General features: G+C 51.0%; 2 protein-coding genes across 2 annotated transcripts in view; both read left to right on the top strand.

The window, feature by feature from the left end:
* LOC147646411 (uncharacterized) overlaps positions 1-23,469 on the top strand; it is a 584,263-nt gene that overhangs the window by 502,300 nt on the left and 58,494 nt on the right. The window contains 2 exon segments of the mRNA XM_086873464.1: positions 11,657-11,663; positions 22,467-22,666. Of these exon segments, the coding sequence (XP_086729590.1) occupies positions 11,657-11,663; positions 22,467-22,666 (207 nt within the window).
* LOC147646414 (olfactory receptor 14J1-like) lies at positions 1,686-2,618 on the top strand. Its single transcript, XM_086873494.1, has one exon. It carries the CDS (start codon positions 1,686-1,688, stop codon positions 2,616-2,618), a length of 933 nt encoding a protein of 310 aa, XP_086729620.1.

Genomic DNA, 23,469 nt, shown 5'->3' with positions numbered 1-23,469 from the left:
TATTCTGAATTATAAAGGTAATACAAATTTTGACAAGTCCCTGAGACACTTTTAGTGATCAGTAGGTTCACAGGAGATTGCTAATGTGCTTTCAGCCACTCTGCCCATGGACTGCACCAAGTAAATTATACAGGGGCTGCATAAAAGCAAAGATCCTGCTTTTTTAATCTAATGCTCTGGGTTGCCTGGATGGGAAATTGCACATTGATATTCAGCTCTCATTTCATTTCTCTATTCAACATCTTGTGACAGGTTGTGATAAATTAAAAAAAATAAATTCTCAGATCTTAACCAGGCACTGACAGAAATCAGCACAGGGTCCCTTCCAGGCAGCATCAGTGTCACTTTTCCAGCCTCCTCAGGGTTGCTCTGCCATTGCCATCAGAGCCTGCAGAGCCAGAGCTGCCCCTGGGCAGTGCCCTGAGCTGGGAGGGCTCTGCAGGGCAGAGCTGAGCCCCCAGGGCTGGGCTGGGCTGGGGCAGTGCTGGCAGGGTCCAGCCCTGGGCACAGGGCAGAAGCTGCTGGCAGGGACAGCTCCAGGCAGCAGAGCCCTGGGCAGGCAGTGGGGGGAAAGTGGCACCAAGCTGTGCTGGGATGTTTAAAGTCTTCTCCCAACCTAACTATTCCATGATTACTCTTTTACAGATCCCCATGCCAAGACACAGCAAATGTCTCAATGCAAATGCCTGAGGGTGACTGTCCTGCACTGGTGCTGCCTGGCAGGGGCTGGGCAGGGCTGGGCAAGGAAAGGCTTTTCCTCAGGGCCTGGCTCTCTCTCCTTGCCTTGCCCAGGTGCTCCTGGCATTGCTGACAGCTCTCTGGGAATGGCAGCTCCAGCTGCAGGGCAGGCACAGCCCTTGGGCTCCTCCTGTGCAGGCTGGGCACAGCAATGGGATGTCCCAGCTCCCTCTGCCCCAGGAGCTCTGGGCAGGGCAGGCTGGGAGGCTGGGAATGACCCAACTCTCCTCCAGCAGTGCCTTGGACAGGACCCTTGGTGTGTCCTTGGGATGCCACCCAAGCTGTGAGCTGTCTCCAGGGGACACTGGGGACAGGAGTGTCCTTGGCCAGGAGTGGGGCTGAGACTCTGAGAAAGACTGAACCAGTTTGCTGTGCTGTGGGTCCCTCTGCTCTCAGCTGTGTCAGGCTGATTTTCAGGGAAACACAGTACCTGCCCTTGATCTAAGAAAGGGCAGCTGGGGACAGATGGAGTGACAGAGCAGCTCCCCTGACCCTTCACTGAGTTACAGCCAATGCTCCTGCATTGCACATTTCTCTCTGATCTCTCTGGGCACACCCAAACCCTCTCAAACTGCCTTTGGCCATCACCATTCCTGAGCCCTGGGACAGGAGATGCTGCCAGGCTCCTCTCCCTCAGGAGCAGTTTGGGATGATGCAGTCCAACCCCAGGACTGGCCCCTGACCCCATTCCCAAGACCCCACTGCTGCAGAGCAGAGCTGACTCCTCACTGTCCATGGGCAGAGCCCCTGCTCATCACAGCAACGGGGCCAGATCCCAGCAGAGCTCCAGGCACAGGGCTGAAGGAAGGGCTCTGAGAAAAGGAAAATTGGGTGGTACTGAGCAGCAGGGACAGGGCTGGGAGAAAGGGCTTCTATAGCTCAGTAAAGTCTCCCCTGACTTGTCACTTTCTCCTCCTTCAACAGCACTTCATGGCCAGAGTGAAGAAATGTCCAACAGCAGCTCCATCAGCCACTTCCTCCTGCTGGCACTGGCAGACACGCGGCAGCTGCAGCTCCTGCACTTCTGCCTCTTCCTGGGCATCTCCCTGGCTGCCCTCCTGGGCAACGGCCTCATCATCAGCGCCGTAGCCTGCAGCCACCACCTGCACAGCCCCATGTTCTTCTTCCTGCTCAACCTGGCCCTCACTGACCTGGGCTCCATCTGCACCACTGTGCCCAAAGCCATGCACAATTCCCTCTGGGACACCAGACACATCTCCTATGCAGGATGCGCAGTCCAACTATTTTTTTTTTTGTTTTTCGTCTCAGCAGAGTATTTCCTCCTGACCATCATGTGCTACGACCGCTACGTGTCCATCTGCAAACCCCTGCACTACGAGATCCTCCTGGGCAGCAGAGCTTGTGCCCACATGGCAGCAGCTGCCTGGGCCAGTGGCTTTCTCACTGCTCTGCTGCACACAGCCAGTACATTTTCCCTGCCCCTGTGCCAGGGCAATGCCCTGGGGCAGTTCTTCTGTGAAATCCCACAGATTCTCAAGCTCTCCTGCTCCAAATCCTACCTCAGGGAACTTGGGCTTCTTGCTGTTAGTGTCTGTTTAGCACTTGGCTGTTTTGTGTTCATTGTTTTCTCCTATGTGCAGATCTTCAGGGCTGTGCTGAGGATCCCCTCTGAGCAGGGACGGCACAAAGCCTTTTCCACCTGCCTCCCTCACCTGGCTGTGGTCTCTCTGTTCCTCAGCACTGCAGCATTTGCTCACCTGAAGCCTCCCTCCATCTCCTCCCCATCCCTGGATCTGGCAGTGTCAGTTCTGTACTCGGTGGTGCCTCCAGCCCTGAACCCCCTCATCTACAGCCTGAGGAACCAGGAGCTCAAGGCTGCAGTATGGAGAATGATCACTGGATGGTTTCAGAAACATTAAACTGTTGGCCACTTTCTGCAAATCACTTGTAATAAAAGTAATCTTTGATACTTCTTGGTGGTTTCATTTTGGAGGTTCTTTTTCTTTGTTTTACTTTTCAATATTGTCCACAATGAAATGTTATTGTTTGTGCCATTTCTCATTTTGTTTCTCTTCACCTTCCCTGTGCCCACACACTATGTCAATAAGGAGCTGAGGTCTTGGTGGCTTTAAATGAACTAAAGGATCTCCCAGCAAAGTTTTCTCCAGAGATCCCCTTTTGTTCCCTTCTCTGGAGCTGCAGCAGCAGTGTCTGTGTGCAGAGCTGGGGGCAGATCAGTGCTGGCACAGCAGCTGTGCCCAGGAGCAGCAGCACTTGGTGTTGCCAGTGCTGCTCCCGTGCCACTGCCCCGCTGCCCTCCTGGCCCTGGTGTTGCTGCAGGGCCTGAGTGCTCTCAGGGCCGGGCACAGCCCTGGGGGTGGCAGTGCCGGGGCTGCAGCAGGGACAGGCCATGGGCACTGCTGGGGCAGCGCTGACGCCTCAGGGCAGGGCCTGGGGGCTCCAGGCTCCTTGCCCAGGCTCTCTCAAGAACACGGCCAGGCCAAAGCTCAGCACAGAAAACCCCCGTGAGCAGCCCCAGGGTGGCCGTGGGCAGGCTGGGGGCAAACAGCATGGCTGGGGCTCTGCAAGGTCCCTGGGGGAGACGGGAAGGAGCAGCAGAGCAGGGGCTGATCCATCCCCACTGCGCTGGACACCCCAGGGCAGCGTCCCAGAGCGTCCTCATGGAGCTGCCAACAACATCCCCCCTGTGCAGCCCTGGCCTCTCCCCCAGCTCAGAGAGGTGCCGCATCCTTGCAGGCACAGACACGGCAGCACTGGCTCAGGAGCCCCTGTTTGCACTGCCCAGAGCAGGCGTCAGCACCCCCATGGTGCTGCTGTGGGGAGATGAACCTGAGGGAGCACAAATGCCATCAGCCCCTGGGGCCAGGAAGGGCTGGGGGATGGGAGGGAAACCACTCAGGTTTGTCGTGGCCTCTGAAGTCACACAGAAAGTTTGTTTCCATGAGCTGTGAGTTTCCTGTGCCACTGCAGACGTTGTTGCTCAGAGCCAGGGCTGCCTGGCAGCCACCCCCAAACTGCCCTGAGCATTTCCTTTGCTTCACCTTTGCTTTCTTTACTCTTCCCTGCTCCAGATTTCTTCCTGTTGCCCACCCCTGTTCCCTGCCCTGCTAACAGCCCATCCCTGTTTGCCCTTTCCTCTTTGGCCCCACTCCCCATTTCAGTTCCCAGTTGGCACCACGGGAATGTCCCCTGGGGAGCAGGATCATCCTACAAGTGCTTCAGGAATTGTCTGCAGGGTCCTGCAGGGCCTCGTGCTGCTCCCTTGCCAGAGGCAGCAAAGGCCAGGGGGGCACATCTGGGCTGCTGTGTCTGGCTCTGGGGCTCCCTGTTCTGGGCAATGAGGAGGAGCTGCAGAGGCTCTGCAGGACTGACAGGATGGGCTTTGGGACCTGTGTGGAGAAGCTGAGGGACCTGGGCTGCTGCACCTTCTGAAGAGGAGGCCCAGGGTTCATCCTGCACTTGCTCCAAGGGTGGTTTGAGAGAATCACAGAATCAGCAAGGTTGGAAAAGACCTTGGAGATCATCAAGTCCGAATTGTACACTGACACACCTTGTCTTCCCTGAGCCTCCAGGATAAACAACCCCAGCTCCCTCAGCTGCTCCTTACAGGACTTGTGCTCCAGACCCCTCACCAGCCTTGTTGCCCTTCTCTGGACATGCTCCAGCCCCTCCATGGCCTTCCTAAATTGGGGGCCCAGAACTGGACACAGCACTTGAGGTGCTGCTCAACCAGTGCAGAGTAGAGGGGAGGAATCCCTGCCCTGCTCCTGCTGGCCACACTGCTCCTGATCCAGGCCAGGGGCCATTGGCCTCCTTGGCCACCTGGGCACACTGCTGGCTCATGCCCAGCCTGCTGTCCATCAGTGCCCCAGCTCCCTTTCTGCCTGGCTGCTGTCCAGCCACTCTGTCCCCAGCCTTTATGTTGCATGGGTTGTTATGGCCAAAGTGCAGGACCTGACACTTGGACTTGTTAAACCTCACCTTGTTTGGTTTGGGCCCTGGATCCAGCCTGTCCAGCTCCCTGTGCAGAGCCCTCCTACCCTGCAGCACATCAACACTCCCAGCCAACCTGGTGTCACCACAGTTCCATGGGGCCCTAGAGTGTCATAATGGTCTCCAGGATTCCATGAGGCCTCCCAGGGTCACAGTGTCCCTTTGGTTCCATGGGACCCCTTGGTGTAACAAAGTCCCTTGGATCCTTGGGCCCCACAGTGTCACAATGGCACCTTGGTCCCCCAACACCCTGCAGTGTCTCAGTGGATCCTTGCTTCCATGAGGTCTCACAGTGCAGCAATGCTCTCCTTGGTTCCACAGTGTCACCATGGCCTCTTGGTCCCAAGGGCACCATGGTGTCAAACATGTTTCCTTCATTCCATGAGTCCCTGAGGAGCAACACTGGCCCCTTGGTTCCATGGGGCCCTGCAGTGTCCCAATGGCCCCATCATGACACGAGGTCCTGCTCTGTCACAATGCTCTGCATGGTTCCACAAGGCCCTGCAGTGTCACAGGGGCCTCTTGGTTCCATGAGCCCAAGGAAGAGGTGGCCTCTGGAGTAGCAAAATTCATGAGCATTCTCCAGGTGGCTGAGGATCCGTCCTCCTTAGAACAGGAATGAACAGAAATGGGCACAGCTTTCTGGCTATCCCAGCTTTGGGATGGGCCCTGGGCCTGGAGCAGGAGCAGCTCCTGAGAGCCCCAAGACCAGGGCTCTTGTGCTGGCCTGGGCAGATGAGATGGCAGGAGGGGCTGCAGAGCTCTCAGCACCTCAGGGAGAGGGGAGCAGGGCACCCAGGGAGCCTCCTTTTCCCTTGGCCAAGCACCTTCCCCCATGGCTGGGGCTGAGGCCTCTCTGAGCTGCAGCTGCTGCTGTGCCCTGCAGAGGGGCTGAGGCCGTGGGGCAGCGCCCAGAGCAGCCGGCCCTGAGCAGAGCTGTGGGGCCAGAGCCGGCTGCGCTGTGCTGGGGAGAGGCCCTGGCTGCTGCTGAGAGCTCAGGGCAGCTGGGACAGCTTGGAGGGAGCTGGGCTGGGCTCAGAGAGCCTGCCAGAGAAACCAGCAGTGTCCATCTCAGCCTGTGTGAGCGTGCAGGGACAGGACTCAGCCCAGGCCTTGTGGGGCAGGGACAGCGCCTGCAGGGCAAGGGATTGAAAATAGGCAAGTGGCTGAGAGAGGAGGCTGCTCTGTGTCCTTGGTGGCATGAGCAGAGCAGGGAGGGGACCCAGGACATTTGTCACCACCAGGCTCTGTCCCCAGGTGTTGGCAGCCCTGGCTGCTGACCCCAGGTTTGGCTTGTGCTGAGTTTGGCTGTGGCCCAGCTCCATCCTCCTGTGGGCTCAGGGCCTGTTGCTGGCCATGGCCAGCCCTGCCCGGCCTCTGTGCTGGCCCAGAGCCCGGCAGAGCCCGGGGCAGGGCTGTGTGTGCAGGCCCACAGGTGCCACGGGCTCTGCAGGAGCTGGGAGAGGCTGCCCAGCAGGGAGGCCATGGGGCACAGAGCCCCAGGGCTGCTGTGGGCACCACGGCACAGGGGCCGTGCCCACCTGCAGTGCTCCTGCCCTGGGCTGGGCCTGCACAGGGGCTGGGGCACCATGGCTGGGCCAGCGGGGCACAAAGGGGCCACGGAGCCACTGCCAGGGCTGGCAGCAAGGCCAGGCACAGAAAAGGAATTGCTGTGCATGGCCTGTGCTGGCCAGGGCTGGCTGTGCCAAAGGCAGGGCTAAGCCTCTCTTGGCTGCAGGAAAAGTTCAGAGCCCAAAGAGCCTCCATGGCTGTGCTGGAGACCAAGACCAGAGGAGGGAAATGCAGGGCTGCCACCAAGCAGTACCCTCGTGTTGAAAGACCCCCGAGCTGTTCACCAGTCTTCACAGAAGTAATTATGAATGCCGTTTATTTCTATTATTAACACACCTTTTATAGGGTTCTACAGGGTCTGCGGGCAGAGCAAGTTACTATTGGCTAACACACACAGGTTTACATTCTTATCCTTGTACACAAGGATATTGTTTTGCTTTACTCTCTCTTCTGCAGGCAAGTTTCAAGGATTTTAGCCCTTAATATCACGACTTATTTCAAAGGCTGGTTTGTGCATACAGGCCTTTACTAATATATAAAATATAGCAACAATTCCCCCTTTCTCTTTTTGCACAAACCAAGCTTTGGATAAGATATCATACCACTTAGACTGTCATCCCAATTAACATTATAAGTAAAGTCCGTCCCCCTTCTAGCACAAGAGACCTCAACCATCCGGTGTTGCCCCAGCTGGCGAACCAGCTTCCAGTGGGGTCACTATCTTCCTCCAGGGCATGTAACTCATCCTGTAGCTGTTGCAGTTGCTTATGGATGGAAGCTGAATGATCAGTAAGATCCAAGCAGCACATGCCTTCAAACTCCCCACAACCACGTCCCTGTGCCAAGAGCAAAAGGTCCATTGCAGCTCGATTTCATAATATTGCATGATGTACACTACTCACATTGGCTGAAAGCTCACTTAACATTGTGGATGTTAAGTTCAATCCTTCCTTAGTCCAGCAAGCGAGCCTTTTTAGGGTGGCTAAACTTTAATTCATTCAGGCTTCGCTTTGACTGTTCGATGTTCTTCATTTTGCTAGCTATATTCAACAATTGGTGTTAGCTTGGGTGGAACAAAGTTAAGTTTCCCAAGATAACAGGGTCCTCTATGTGGACTAGCAGGAATCCTATTCCATGCCCTATCCCCACAGATTAGGAAGATGGAACTAGGTAATCGCTTTGGTAATTGCCCTGTGAGATTGCACCACAAACAAAGGTTTTACTTTCAGTGGTAGTAACGAGATCAGCTATAGGGTTGACTGCAGCTCAGGGCTACATTACTTCGTTAGAATGACTTTTTGTCAGGGGTTCAAACATTATCTGTCCACTTGAGGTATTGGTGGAACTTAACAAATCTAATTCTTCTGAGGGTTGTAACATTGAGAACTTTGGTAATTTTTTGCTTGCCGACAGGCTTCAGGTTGTCTTAATGTGAAGCCAACAGTGCAATTGCACTCTTGCAACATTGCCAATCAATTCAGTTGAGTCTCATTACTAATTAAATCTTTAAATGCTGGAGGATCCCATTCAGGGACTCCTACGAGACAGGTGCGAAAGGATCTCCAGGTGTGGCTAGGCTTAGACACATTGACCTTTGGCCAGTTCAATGTGCCAGTGACCCACATGTTCTGCCTCTTTTGGATGTTAGTTAGCAGACAGTTGGTTGGGACTATACACAACACAATTACCATAAGCAGTTTGTTCCATGCAAATGACACCATATTTGCAAACTTACAGCCAAAACTCCAATCGTTAAATGAACTTTCAAAGATGCTTACACTAGCTCTTGAAGGGGGAATACTTATACTTTATACTAACATAACAATTACTACACAGGCTAAACTATCTTAACCTATTATATAACTACTTTTAACACACGTGCTTTGGTATATATGTAGTCTAAGCGTGAAAGCAATTTGCTGAAAAGGTAAACACACAACTACAATTTGCTTTATATACAGTTAAATGGAGTCTCTACACTTCTTAGATCTTCTACAGAATTTCTCTAACACGATTCAGTCCTGGAACGTTCACTGCTCCCATGATGTCAGCTGGCAGCTGATGGGTGACTGAGGGTTCTGATGTTCAAGTTGTTCTTCAGATCCTTCTAAATCTTAAAACAAAGGATACCTGAAAAATTGGTAGAGATATAACATCATAGTAACGACATAAAAGTTCTGTTGGCAACTGTCTGTGTAGTGTTCAGACACAACTGTGTCCTGACAGGTCCACTTCTGATCCATGTCTGGAGTACCAAGGCTGTGTGGTGACTTCTCTGTTCACTGGATCTCGTGTGTTCAGAGGCACACAGTCTGGTCAGATGGACAGGTGACCTTTTTGAACCTGCCAACAAAACACAGGCACTTCTCTCCTTGAAGTTAATGAATTACACTAATCAAATGTTTTTAGGGCATCCATTTCCCCCGTTTTCTTAAAAAAAAAATAAAATGAGTTGTACTTCTGTTATAAACATCAACAGCAACACAAAACCATATACACAATTAATAAGAACTTATACCGGTTAAAAATCAATTAAATCATAAACATTATTAATAACACATGTAATATAAAACTACTATTAATTACTAAAACACTGCACCAGCATCCCATAGTTAGCAAACAAACAGAAACAAAACAATCAGTGAAGGATTGGGTAATCACCTCCGGAAATGATTCTCCAAGCCCACTTCAAAACTGATCCAGCTGTCATATCAACAGGGTCAAATTGCTGAGTCAAAAAGTGACTCAAATACTGATTTGGGACAGAAAACATCTGGATCTGATGGCAAACGTTCCCTCCAGGTAAAGTCAAGGCTTGGCCAGGGCCTGGCTTTAAACTGGAAAGATGCCTCTTAACATATTTCTAGAACAAGGTTCTCAATAGCAGCAGCTATGAGATGCTTACAGCACAGCAAACTGTTAAAATACATTTGTACAAATCAAATGATCAGAAGCCTCAGGTACCAGACCAATTAAACCATGCAGCAGTTGGTTTAATCTGAAGCCTCTCCTATGGCAGCTGATCCTCAGCAATGATACTTACTTACTTAAAATTCTGGAAACACTGAAAAATAAGAAAGCTATAACAAACAAAACTGCAGAGATTGCAACAACCAATAGAACTCCTGATGAAGTCAAGGGTGTCACAGACTGCATTCCCTTCTATCCACAAGCAGGTGTTCACCAGTGTTCCGTCACTGCTGTTTCAGTTGTGGCTGTCTTCATATCTCTAGGAAAATAACTATACTTTGCAGTTTAAACAAGTGTCTCCAATAAAACACAAAACAATTTAAATTAAACAATATTTAAACCTAACAATAATTATATATAATAAAAGGAAATAACAAACTTAACCTTAAAAGAATATCTAAGTTAGAAAACTTAACTTAAAAACATTCAAGCCTAAACATTATAAAACTTAACTATCCTTAATTCTATTAACACTTAATCTATATTAAATAAAATCATAACTTAATATTATTCTGTTAGTACAAAAAGGCAACTAAAAGTTTGATATATACTTTTTAAACACAATATAACAGTAACATGAATTCACTATAAAGATTATAAGAATGCAACAAATACATCACAATTCTATGTCATCTAGCTTTGAGAATAATTCACAATAACTGCAAATGTTACTAAAAATACTTATTCATAACAGGAATTTGCCTAGTATATGCTTAAATTGGTTAGGATTTGAAAGTGCAGCTTTTCTAGAGAAAAACCACAACAACACAGGATTTGGCGAGTTGCCATCCAGCTTTGTAGCACTTTTCAAAAGTACTACATTTACATTTTTTCAGAAACATTAAGTCCAATTCTTAAACTAAAACCCAAAATCCAAATTGGTGTATATGCAGTTATATGTGCTTTATATAACAAAAGGACTCACATTAAAATTACCTTATTAAAATTGTGGAAAAAACAAGCAAATAGATAATATATACTTTAACTTAACTTTGTCTTGTACAGTAAAGTTCTCTTAACTAATTATTTTTTAAACCATAAATCTCTTCTGTAGATAACATTAATTGGAAGGTTTTCCTAGAAGCTGTAAATCATACCATGTTTTAACCTTAGGTTCTAAAACCAATTATTGCAAGGCAACTTCTGTTAAACACTTTTTCTCTCTTTTTTTTTTATTTTTTTTTAATTTTTTTTCCCTTTTTTTTTTTTTTTTTTTTTTTTAACGTTCAAAGAATCACAATAACTTCTCTAGCAAAATCCTAAAAACTGCAATTGCATAAACTCATAATTACTTAAAACACAGAATTAACTCTACAATGGCATATAAAAACATTTTGAAAACCCAATAAATTATGACTTTTTAACAAACTGGGTATTATCTGGGTGCTTCTTCTTAGAGAGGGAGCAGGGGGGTGAGCTGCCCACCCTGTTGCTGCTGCAGCTCTGCTCTTATCTTCCTTCACATTCTCTACATACTCTTGCAGCGAGGAAAACGGAGAGAAAGGAAAAGAAAAACCTCACAAAGTTAACTTTAACAAATGCAGTTTTTTCTCTCAATCTCTCTTGTTGTTTGCCGATAGAGGAAAAAAGGGCACGATTTTAAAAAAGCAGGCAATGTTACACGAAAAGTCTCTCAGGCCAGGTGCTAACAACGGCGATCATTGCAGCTTATCAGCGTGGCCTTGGAACTTTTCTTGCTGCTGCTTCTGCCCCCAGGGTGCCTTTGTTCTCACAGAGCCCACCTCTGTGCTCCCTCATGTGCCCCTGGTTCAGGTGGAAACCAGACTAAATTTGGCTTCTTTTCTTCCAGGGTGGTAAAGATGGAACTTTAATAAGATTGTAATGCTAAAAGTGACTCCAAAAATGAAGCAAATATTTCTGGATGTATCACATCCTGCCATAACTGAACAGATTCTGTTCGTTGTTTCAGCGTTCGCTGTGGAACTTTTTTTTTTTTTTTTTTTATTTATTCTTTATTTTCTTCTCTCTGACTCTCCCTCCCTCTCTCCATGGGCAGCATAGATAGGAGTGCTTGTCCAGCAGTGGGAGGTAAAGGCATCTGCCGCTGTGACGCAGGTAGAATTATGGGGCTCACAGCCTCAGCATATCTCGCTTTTCTGTTTCTTAAGGTATTAATTGCAATCTGCCAAGTTCAACCGAGAGACGCAGTGTCCTTGCTCTTTTCTGTAATTGCCGTTTCCCATATCAGAGCCGACATATCAGTCCGTTCTTGCACCGCAAAAAGCAGTGTGAGCACTGCAAATGCCCATGACAATTAGCCCATATAATGAGCATATCCAGGTCCTTTTCCTGGGCTGCTTCGCCTCGTTTAACGAGGATGCAGAGAAGCAGTTTTTTAACCGCCGCAAACTCTGCCTCCATGCTGACGGCCACCCGCAAGGGGGAAGGTTGCGACCCTTCTACCACGCCCTTGCCTTCCTGGGCCTCCCCCAGCAGCCTGACTTTCCACGTCCTACCGCTCAGCGTTTCACCGCGCTCAGGCTGCCTATCCGGTGCCGATCCAAGCCCGCGACGTCTAACGCCCAGATCCACTCCGCTGACTCCAAAGCCCCTCTGCCCACAGGGGTGTCCTTGGTCGGAGCGCCAGATGTTGAAAGACCCCCGAGCTGTTCACCAGTCTTCACAGAACTAATTGTGAATGCCGTTTATTTCTATTATTAACACACCTTTTATAGGGTTCTACAGGGTCTGCGGGCAGAGCAAGTTACTATTGGCTAACACACACAGGTTTACATTCTTATCCTTGTACACAAGGATATTGTTTTGCTTTACTCTCTCTTCTGCAGGCAAGTTTCAAGGATTTTAGCCCTTAATATCACGACTTATTTCAAAGGCTGGCTTGTGCATACAGGCCTTTACTAATATATAAAATATAGCAACACCCTCGTCCCCCAGACAACTTTCTCAAGCAGACATTTAAAAGGAATTACAATTTTTTGTGTCTTCTGAGTTGGATGCACTGGAGAAATACCAGCAAGAGATTCTGAGGAGCTCAAAACAACAAAACAGCCTTTACTGGCAACTATAGAAAATCAGAGAAACTTTGACAAATGGTTTAATATGACAGTCAATAAACAAAAAACTTCTCAAAGCATTAACTTGGCCCATTCAACTCCACAAACTCTAAGCCTGTTCATTTTAAGTTTCTCAAAGTTTGCAAGAGGACAGAAATAGGAAACACAAAATGAAAGAAAGACAAAAAAGCCTTAGAGAAACACACACAGAGATACCAACTCCTGGATTCCAGCAATGTTCAGATAGAAATCCCAAGAGGAGGTAGGCTCAAGATGTGTGTTTGCCTTGTAGTCAGCCTTAAGATCCCCTTGGTCTTCCTGGGCCCATTCCCCAGGTGGGATTTCCCATCATTTGGTCACTCAGGAGCTGGGCTGGGGGCTCCAGAGGTGGGTGTGGAGCATTGCCTTTGGTGTGCCAGGGACTGGCAGACACTGCTGGGCTGGGATAGAGGCTCTGGGGGGATTTGGGTTCCAGGGCAGTGCAGTGCTGGGGTTACAGGGCAGGACAAGGCTGGACCTGCTCCTTCCTCCCCTTTGAAACACAAATTGTTTCCAGCCAACAATCTCCTCCAGTCTCTCACAATAGGCAAAGCTGGAGGTGGAATTCCAATTTTGGTCATGGGCACCTGGCTGAGATGGACAATATTTTTCCATAGGAAGGAAAGCACAGAGCCCCAGGGTTTGGAAGGCAGGTGAGAGCTGGACATCAGGAGGCCAAGGCCAGCCAGACTTGTCAGTAATGGCAGACTTCATCTGGGAGCAGGCTTTGGATGTAGGGAATATTGGAGGTGGAATCCAAATTTTGGCCATGGATGCCTGGAGAAGCAGGACAGTTCTTTCCCATAGGAAGGAACTCACAGTGCCTTCCCCAGTGTTTCAGTAGCAGATGAGAAGAGACCCTCAACATGTCAAGGTCAGTTGGACCAGTCAGGAGGCCCCTGGGAGGCCAAAGCAGCCAGACCTGTTCTGTGTTCCCTTGATTTTATGAAGCCCCATAGAGTCACAATGGACCCTTAGTACCATGGGGCCCTGGAGTGTCACAATGGTGCTGTGATTCCATGGGATCCAGCAGTGTCATAGTGGAGCGCTGATTATAAGAAGACCTGCAGTGTCACAGTGGACCCTTGATTCCATGGAGTTGTCACAATGGCCTCAGGATCCATCAGGCCCTGCAGTGTCACAATGGTCCCAGCGATTCCATGAGGCCTTGCAGTGTCACAATGGTCTCTGTGGTCCCACAGGCCCCTCAAGGTCACGTGACTCCTCTGTTCCATGAGGCCTGAAATGTCACAATGGACCTTGGCGGTTTGCAGTGTCACAAAGGTCTCCTGTGGTTCCACAGTGTCATCCTGGACCTTTGGTTCAATGCAGCCCTGCAGTGTCACAAAGGCCTCTTGGTTTCACGAGGCCCCACAGTATCCCAATGGTCCTCTTGGTTCTGTGGGGACCACAATGGTCTCACTGCTTCAATGAGGCCTCACAGTGTCACAATGCTTTGTTTATTTCATGGTGCCCCACAGTGTCACAGATGTCCCTTGGTTCCATGGGCTCTGTGTTGGTGCATTCCCCCCTCCCCTTCTCAGGCCACCCTGCCAGCTGAGAAATGTTCCTTGGGCCTGGGCCTTGGCCAACAGCCCCTGGGCTCAGCTCCTCTGCAGCTCATCAGAAACACTGTCTGCTCCCAGGCACTGCTGCTGCCCAAGCAGCTCCTGCTTGCTTCAGGAGCAGCCCTGGGAACTGTTCCTGTTCCCTCCGTGGCACAACATCCCTGTTCTCAGCCTTGCAAAGAAAGCTGTTTATGCCAAGTGTGGCCAGGATGAAACATTGCTGTGCCTGAAGCCCCTCTCTTGGGGCCCTACAAACAGCGCTCCAAAAGGAGCCCCTTGCAGCTCTCCTGGGCCAGCCACCTCCCTCGGAGTGGGGCCTCTGTGAGCCGGGAACTCTCCCATTTGCTGCACTCGGGGCATCCCCGAACAAGGACGGAGCCTGGGCCGATCCCCCCACTCCTCCAGGCTCAGCCCTTGGCCCGCTGGGGAGATGCCAAAGCATCGGCAGGGAGCATTTCCCTGCCCTGCAGGGGAATTTCTCACAGCTGCCTTGCACTGCCTCTTTGTGTCTGTGTGCACACACCAGCGCTGTGCCCTGGCAAATGGGGCAGAAATGCTGCTCTGGGAGGGGCTGGAGTGCCTTGGAGATCTGAATCAGTCAGGCCTGTGAGTGAGGGTAAGTCACGAGGCATAAGCTAAGTTAAATAATGCCTAGTGTTCTTCTTTTGCTCCATTGTTGGGATTAATATAAATTATGAGCTAATTTAAATACTGTTTAGTATTATTCCTCTGCTAATTTGGTAAGTCATAGGTTGTGAGTTAGGTTAAACACAGTAAATGCTGTATTTTAATTAGCAAAATGTTTTGCTAAATTGTGACATTTGAGGTTTCATTTAAGTTTAAGGTATAACTGAAGTCCTGTTAGGTTTGAGCTCTGTTAAGTGAGCCAACTCTGGGATGTTATCATGTGTTGTCACACAACTGTACTGTGATGTCACAGAAGACTGTGATGTCAAAAATTCAACCTGTGATGTCACAGTCTTTTCTGTGATGTCACATACTGGTCTGTGATGTCACAGAGCCACCCTCTATGATGGCAGTGTCTGCTCAATGGCCTCACACAATCCTTTATGATGTCACAGCCAGCTCTGTGATGTCATAACCCATCAGTGATGTCACACAACCATCTCTGTGACGTCATACAGATACCCTGTAATGTCACAGCACATACTTTGACCTCACAACCAGGTCTATGATGTCATAAAGCCATGTCATGATGTCACAGCCATCTATGTGATGTCACACAGTCCCCTCTATGATGCCATAGCTGCTCAGTGACCTCACACAACAAACTCTGTGATGTCACAGCCCCATCTGTGACCTCACACAACCCACTCAGAGCTGTCACACAGCCCCTTTCTGACATCACAGCTGCTCTGGGGCTCCAGAACACAGCCACAGAGGTGATGCTGGGACACAGCCCCCTCTGGCACATCCCACAGCCCCTGCCAGTGCTGAGCCCCTGGCAGCTCTGTCTGGGCCTGCTCTCTGTGTCCCTGAGCTGCCCTGGCAGGGCCCCAGCCCTGCTGGGCTGTGCTCAGGAGCTGCTCCTGGCCAGAGCTGTCTCCCTGCTGTGGTCTGTTCCCATGGCAACATCTGCCCCATTGTTATGGTCTGTTTCCATGGTAACCATAACCAGTCCCCTGTTGCTATGCTATTTACATGACAACCATCACAGCCCCTGTTGCTATGGTCAGTCCCTTGGCAGCTCCATGGAGACCCCATGCCAGGGGTGGTTGCCATGGGCACCAGCTCAGGCCTGGAGCCAGAGACTGTTGCCATGGCAACCATTTCCAGTCCCATCCCCAGGCTCATGGGATCCCAGAGCCACAGAATTGGCTGAGTTGGGAGGGAGCCATGGGGATCCTCCAGTCCAACTGCTGGCCCTGCACAGGACACCCCAACAATCCCAGCCTGGGCCTGGCAGCGCTGGCCAAACGCTGCTGGAGCTCAGCCAGCCCTGGAGCTGGGAGCCTTCCCTGGGGAGCCTGTTCAGTGCCCCAGCAGCCTCGCAGGAAAAACCTTTTCCTCACATCCAGCCTAAACCTGCCCGCCTCAGCTCCAGCCGCTCCCTCCACTCCTGGCCCTGGGCACCAGAGGGAAGAGGTTCCCGCAGCCCCCAGCCAGGGACCCGCTCCCAAGGCTGCTGCCATGGCAACCAGGCCTGGCACCAGCTGGGATGCTCGGTTTCCACAGGCTGGGCTTCAGGAATGGCATTCCCCAATTTCCTGCTTCAGCTAAAATTGTGCTGCCGCTCGCTTCCCTCCCACCTCCCATGGAAAGCACAAAAGACAAAGATCCCAGGCAGGGATAAGAACAATTTATTTGGAACAGCAACAAGATAAGGAACAAACGGGAACAGAAACAATGTGGAAAACAGAAGGGATAAGACAAACTATTCATAGGGAAAACTAAAATGCGACTGACTGGCTCTTCCTGGCCACATATTTCCTCCTGCCAAGAAAGGACACTCTTCTCCTCTGGTGATGGAGAGGGAGTCCTTTTCCCGCCCCTGGCAATGACCTGAGATGGGATTGAATATAATGACAGGGCCATAGCCAGACTCTCATGTTCTTTGATCTCTCATCATGTCATTGCCATGGGCAGGAAGAGGGACAGGTGTGTTCCCAGCATGGATCCCAGGGAACACGGATCACCAGGTCTATTCCCAATGTGGATTCTCCAAGGGGGGATGAAGCTGGAGCTGTGGAGAAAGCTCTTCCTGCACTTGGGGCACTGGCAGGGCTTCCCTTACTGATGCCTCCGTTGGTGTCTGGTCAAGTGAGAGCTCTGGCTGAAGCTCTTCCCACACTGGGGACACTCGTAGGGCCTCTCCCCAGTGTGGATGCGCCGGTGCCTGATGAGGTTGGAGTTTCGGTTGAAGCCCTCCCCACAGTCAGGGCAGCGGAAGGGCCTCTCATCCGTGTGAATCCGCTGGTGCCTCAGGAGAGTGGAGCTGCTCTGAAACCTCTTCCCACACTCGGGACACTCATAGGGCCTCTCCCCAGTGTGGATGCGCTGGTGGATGATGAGTTGGGAGCTGCAGCTGAAGCCCTTCCCACATTCCCCACACTCGTAGGCCCATTCCCCAGTGTGGATCATCTGGTGGCGGATCAGTTTGTTGCTCTGGCTGAAGCTCTTCCCACACTCCAAGCACTTGTAGCGCTTCTCCCCATCCTGAAGCTGCTCATGGACCACCAGCTCAGAGCCCTGGCTGGATCTCCGGCCACCTTCCCGGCACAGGGTGGGTCTTTCCTCCTCAGAGCACCCTGGGATGGGTTTGGAGCCCCTCCTCCTGCGGGATCTCTGGGGATTTTCCTCCCCATTGGATTCCTGCACTGTGGAGCTGCTCAAAATGGCCTCTTCCATGAGGTTCTGCCGTGGGTATTTGTCCTCCCTGGTCTCCATTCTTAGCTTCTTGTCTGGGGGAGGAAGGACAAGGAGAGGATGGGATTTGCCTCCATGCCAGAGGGAAGGGGAAGGAGTTCCCTCCAATGCGTCCCCAGCAGACGCAGGAGAGAGGGGGAAAGGGGCACTGACTTCCTCCTCACCTGCCTGGGATTCCTGGGGCAACTTCCTCTTCCTTGCAGCCTTCTCATCCATCCAGCCAAAGTTTGGGATGGGGAAATCCTGGTTCGGGAGAGAACAAGGAATGAGCATCCTGAGTTTGAAGGTCCCTCTGTCCAAGTCCCTCTCTAGAAGTCACCAGGTCATCTGGGGGGTCTTGGTTTGAAAGGAAAGGTGTTTGCTAAGGAAAGCAGAAACCCCCATTGAAATTGATAAAAATGTAAGCAACAGCCCTCTCCAAATTATTATAATCTTGATATCAAAATGGTCTCAGATAAGCAATGAAGCAATGATCCCATAGAATTGTGTACATTACCTCTGAAGTTCCCGTGCTGTAGATGGGTCTGGTCTCTCCTCTGGGAATCCAGTGGACAAAGACTACCTGTGGTGTTCTGATTCCCAGATTATATCCAGTCAGGAATGCTTGGCTCCTCCTCCTGGGTGGAGCATCTCACAATGGGATGATGTCATTTTATCATTCCGGCACTGAGACTCAATGGCCCATTAACAGAAGATATCCCCCTGGAGGAAGGATGGGTGGTGGAAGAGATAAAGAACACTGCCCCACCTGGTTTTAACAGCTGGCCCATTAACAGAAGACATCCCCCAGTTATGAGGGATGGGTCATGTAGGAGATCATGAAAACTGCTCCACTAGTTTTTAACAGATGGTGAGAGAATACATACTTTTGGTTACATCTTGCATTGCAACCCAGGACATGGGGTCCATAAAAATTGTACACCACTAAAATTTGGCCCTGAAAATGCTTTCCAGAAGTTCCCCATTTCTGTTCTCTCCCTTTTGGTGTTCAGGCTTTCACCCCTGTCCCAGCTTCTGGGGGTCACGCTTGTACTGGCGGTCCCCCATCTACTCAGTCCCTGACCTCTTCTGGCTGCTGTGAGTGCCAGGAATTTGAAAAGTTCCCCCCATTTCCATCTCCCCACTTACAGATGCTTGGGGTTTTTTGGATCCCATGGTCCCTGCTCCCCTTATTTCCTGCTTGGGGATGCATGGGGTCCAAGGAGACCCCCCTGCCCCTCTCTATTTAATTGAGGGTCCCACAAATCATGGCGCTCCCCCTCTCTGGGATCCCCACTTTGGGGTCCTCGGGGACACAGGGCTCTGCTCCTCCAGGCTGCCTCTGCCAGCAGCTGCCACTGGGAACCCTAAATTTCCCCCCAAAGGGCATTTTTTTCTCAGCTTTGGAATTCTTCATTCTCCAATAATCACCCCCAAAAACCCAACCCAGGAACCACCCAGGATACCTGGGCCGAGCTCCCCCTCCCTGGTCACCTGTGGGATAGAGGGGTGTTGATCCCATGGATGGGGGGGCTGTGAATTCAGGGAGTGGATCCCAGTTCGACTGGGATATTCTGGACCTGAGATCATACTGGGATAACAAGCACCTAACTGGGATTACTAGGAGTGTCTGGGACTGGCTATGGACATGCTGAGGGCAGCTGGGATATACTGGGAGTTTCTGTGATCATACTGGGGATGACTGGGAACACACTGGGAACAATGGGAACCATGTTGGGGACAACTGGGAGCAACTGGGAGTGACAGGGTCTACACTGGGTGCAACTCCAGCTGGGCATGACTGGGACCATGCAGGGAGCAGCTGGGATCATCTGGGGAGAAACTGGGACTGTACTGGGGCCAACTGGGTGCAACTGGAATCACACTGGGAGGAACAGGAAGCAACTGGAACCATCCTGAGGGTAACTGGCATCCTACTGGGATCACAGTGGGAGCAGTTGGGCCATGCTGGGCAAGACTGGGACCATACTGGCAGCAACTGGGACTGCACTCAGCGTGACTGGGAGTGGCTGGGAGCAACTGGGATCAGGCTGGAAACACCTGAGGAGTGATTGAGAGCAACTGGGATATACTGGGAGAGACTGAAACCACAGTGCAGGTAAATGGGAACAACTGGACGCACACTGGATAATCCTGGGAGCAGCTGTGCCCATGCTGGGGTCATACTGGGATCCTACTGGAACTAGCTGGGATCATACTGGGGGTGACTGAAAAGGTGCTGGCTGGGACTGGAACCATGCTGGAGGTGACTGGGAACAACTGGGCCCATCCTGGGAGTGACAGGGAGTCACTCTGGCCATGACTGGAATCATACTGGGAGGGCCTGGGTGTGACTGGAACCATACTAGAGGTGGCTGGGTGCAACAGCTCATACAGGGGGTGACTGAGATTGTAGTGGGAGTGACTGGGATCATCCTGGAAGTGTTTTTCTGTAGATCTTCTGTCCTTCTGTTTTCTATTTCTTCTCCTTCTAATCCTATGTATCTGGAACATTTTTGGATAGATAACATCTTAAGGGTTAACACTTTTTAGGTTAAATGAGCTAAGTTTGCAAAGTTAATGCTATGGTAAGAGTTTTATGTTCACTTGGATGTTGTATTAAACCCTTTGCCAAAATTTCTTGACTGTCTGTATTTTGCCAGTAGAATTTTGTGTCATTTTGACTTCTTAGCTCAGTTGGTCAGAGCATGGTGCCAGCATCACCGAGTTTGTGGGTTCAATCCTTGTGTGGGCCATTATCTTAAGAGCTGGACTTGATGGTCCTTGTGGGTCCCTTCCTACCAAGAATATTCTTTACATCTGTCCATGTTGAGAAGATCTGGTTGGTGTTTCTCCTGTGCACCAAATTCAAGCACAGGAACCTTTGGTTACCACCAGCATAGAAGTGTTCTGGGGTGTTAAAGCCCTGCAGGCTCACAGTGACCTCTTGTTTCCATAAGGTCCCAGAGTGTCCCACTGGTCCCTTGGTTCCATGGGCCCAAGAGTGCCACAATGATCCCCTTGGTTTCACAACTTCCCACGGTGTCACACTGGCCCCTTGGTTCCATAAGGATCTGGAGTGTCACACAGGTTTATGGCATTTGTCCTTGCTGCCCCTCACATCCCACTGCCCCACAAAGAGCCCCGAGCCACCCGTGAGGGACAGGCCCTGCTGGGCCAGGCCTGGGCTCAGGGCTTGGCCTTTCTGCTTCCTCCAACTCAGCCAGGGCTGGCTCATCATTGCAGTTCCCTGCTCAGAGCCTTTGGCTCCCGGCAATTCTGGCCTCCAGGATCTGCTCTCACCAGTCCCTGGGGAGCCTTTGGCAGTCCCAGCCCTCAGCTGGGCTGATTGAAGCTCCAAGGGACTTGGAGTTTTGCTTCTGACTCCTTGAGCAGCTTCTTCAGCCTGAAGGAGGGACATAGGAGGATCAGGGAAAAGGAGAAAGAACCACAAGGTCAAGCCCTCGCTGAATTCACAGGCCCCCACCTGTGGGATCATCACCCCCCATCCCAGAAGTGCCCGGGGAGGGGGAGCTCAGCCCAGATACTCTGGGGTGTCCCTGGATTGGGTTTTTTGGGGGGGATGTTTGAAGAATGAAGAACTCCAAAGCTGAGTGAAAATGGGGGAACTTTTTGGATTCCTGGCACTCCCAGGAGCCTGAAGAGGTCAGGGACCGAGTAGACAGGGGATCCCCAGTACAAGCATGAACCCCAGCAGCTGGGACAGGGAGGAACCCCTGAACACCAAAGGAGGGAGACCAGAGATGGGGAAATCCTGGGAGGCATTTTCAGGGCTAAGTCCTGGTGTTTGGGAGGTTTATATGGACCCCATGTCTTGGGTTGCAATGCAAGTTGTAACCAAAAGTATGTATTCTATCACCATCTGTTAAAACCAGGTAGAGCAGTTTTCTTTATCTCTTTCATCACCCATTCCCTCATAACTGGGGGATATCTTCTGTTAATGGGCCAGCTGTTAAAACCAGGTGGGGCAGTGTTCTTTATCTGTTCCACCACCCATCCTTCCTCCAGGGGGATATCTTCTGTTAATGGGCCATTGAGTCTCACTGCAGGACTGATGAAATGACATCATCCCATTGTGAGATGCTCCAGCCAGGGGGAGGAGCCAAGCATTCCTGACTGGATATAATCATGGAATAAGAACACCAGAGGCAGTCTTTCTCCACTGGATTCCCAGAGGAGAGACCAGACCCATCTACAGCACCAGAACTTCTGAGGTAAGCTACAATCTTCTATGGGATCATTGCTTCAACAGAACCACATCTGTTTCTCCAGGAGGACTGCAGCCACCATTTAATCAGACTGCTACCAGCACCCTGACCAACGGGGTGTAAGGTTGTATCCTGACTCTGTTAGTGCGTTGCTTTTTTTTCGTTTTGTTGGGGTTTTTTTGTACTGCTGCATTTTCATTTTCCTTTCTTTAGTAAAGAATTTATATTCCTTTTCCCATATTGTTACCTGAGAGCACTTTGGTTTCAAGATTATAATAATTCGGAGGGGATGGGATACTTATATTTTTTATCTATTTCAGTGGTGATTTCTGCCTTCCATAGCAAACTCTTTTCAAACTAAGTCACGTCCGAGGCCCAGGTGACTTCTAGAGATGGGCTTGGTAAGAGGGACCATCAAACTCAATGTGCTCATTCCTTGTTTTCTCTCAAACCAGGAGTTTCCAATCCCAAACCTTGGCTGGATGGAGAAGCAGGCTGTGAGGAAGAGGAAGATGCCCCAGGACACCCAGGCAGGTGAGGAGGAAGTCAGTGCCCCTTTCCCCCTCTCTCCTGCTCCATCTCCCAGCCCAGCCTGGCCCCCGGCTGCAGGACAACCCCGCTGCCGACGCCGTCCTGCCGGGGACGCACTGGGGGGATCTCCTTGCCCTTCCCTCTGGCACGGAGGCAAATCCCATCCTCTCCTTGTCCTTCTTCCCCCAGACAAGGAGCTGAGGATGGAGACCAGGGAGGACAAATCCCCACAGCAGAACCTCGTGAAAGAAGTTGTTCTGAGCGGCTCCACAGTGGAGGAATCCAACAGGGAGGAAAATCCCAGGAGATCCCACAGGAGGAGGAGCTCCAAACCCATCCCAGGGTGCTCTGAGGAGGAAAGACCCACCCTGTGCTGGGAAGTCGGTCGGAGATCCAGCCAGGGCTCTGAGCTGGTGGTCCATGAGCAGCTTCAGGATGGGAAGAAGCGCTACAAGTGCTTGGAGTGTGGGAAGAGCTTCAGACAGAGGAAAACCCTGATCCGCCACCAGATGATTCACACTGGGGAATGGGCCTACGAGTGTGGGGAATGTGGGAAGGGCTTCAGCTGGAGGTCCCAACTCATCATCCACCAGCGCATCCACACTGGGGAGAGGCCCTATGAGTGTCTCGAGTGTGGGAAGAGGTTTCACAGCAGCTCCAATCTCCTCCAGCACCAGCAGATTCACACGGATGAGAGGCCCTTCCGCTGCCCTGACTGTAGGGAGGGCTTCAAGTGAAACTGCGACCTCATCACCCACCGGCGCATCCACACTGGGGAGAGGCCCTACGAGTGTCCCCAGTGTGGGAAGAGCTTCTCAGTCAGCTCTAACTTGACCAGACACCAACGGCAGCACCAGTAAGGGAAGCCCTGCCAGTGCCCCAAGTGCAGGAAGAGCTTTGTGCACTGCTCCAGCTTCATCCGCCCATGGAGAATCCACACTGGGAAGAGACCTGGTGATCCATGTTCCCTGTGATCCATGCTGGGAAGACACCTGTACCTTTTCCTGCCCATGGCAATGTCATGATGTGGGATCAAAGAATGTGAGACTGTGATCATGGTCCATTATATTCAATCCCATCTCAGGTCATTGCCAGGGGCAGGAAAAGGACTCCCTCTCTCTCACCAGAGAGGGGTGTCCTTTCTTGGCTGGAGGAAATACGTGGGCAGGAAGAGTCAGTTGGTGGCATTTTAGTTTTCCAGGTGAATGGTTTGTCTTATCCTTTCTGTTACCAAAATTGTTTCTGTGTCTGTTTGTTCCTTATCCCGTTGCTGTTTTTCATAAATTGTTCTTATCCCAGCCTGGGATCTTTGCCTTTTGTGCTTTCCATGGGAGGTGGGAGGGAAGTGAGCAGCAGCAGGGTTTCAGCAGGAGCAGGAAATTGGGGAATGCCATTCCTGAAGCCCAGCCCGGGGAAACCGAGCATCCCAGCTGGTGCCAGGCCTGG

This window comes from Cyanistes caeruleus, unplaced genomic scaffold, assembly GCF_971803275.1.
Source record: "Cyanistes caeruleus unplaced genomic scaffold, bCyaCae1.hap1.1 HAP1_SCAFFOLD_99, whole genome shotgun sequence".
NCBI lineage: Eukaryota > Metazoa > Chordata > Aves > Passeriformes > Paridae > Cyanistes > Cyanistes caeruleus.
The sequence above is the reverse complement of the archived record's forward strand: the minus strand, read 5'-3'. Positions and strand labels throughout refer to the sequence as shown.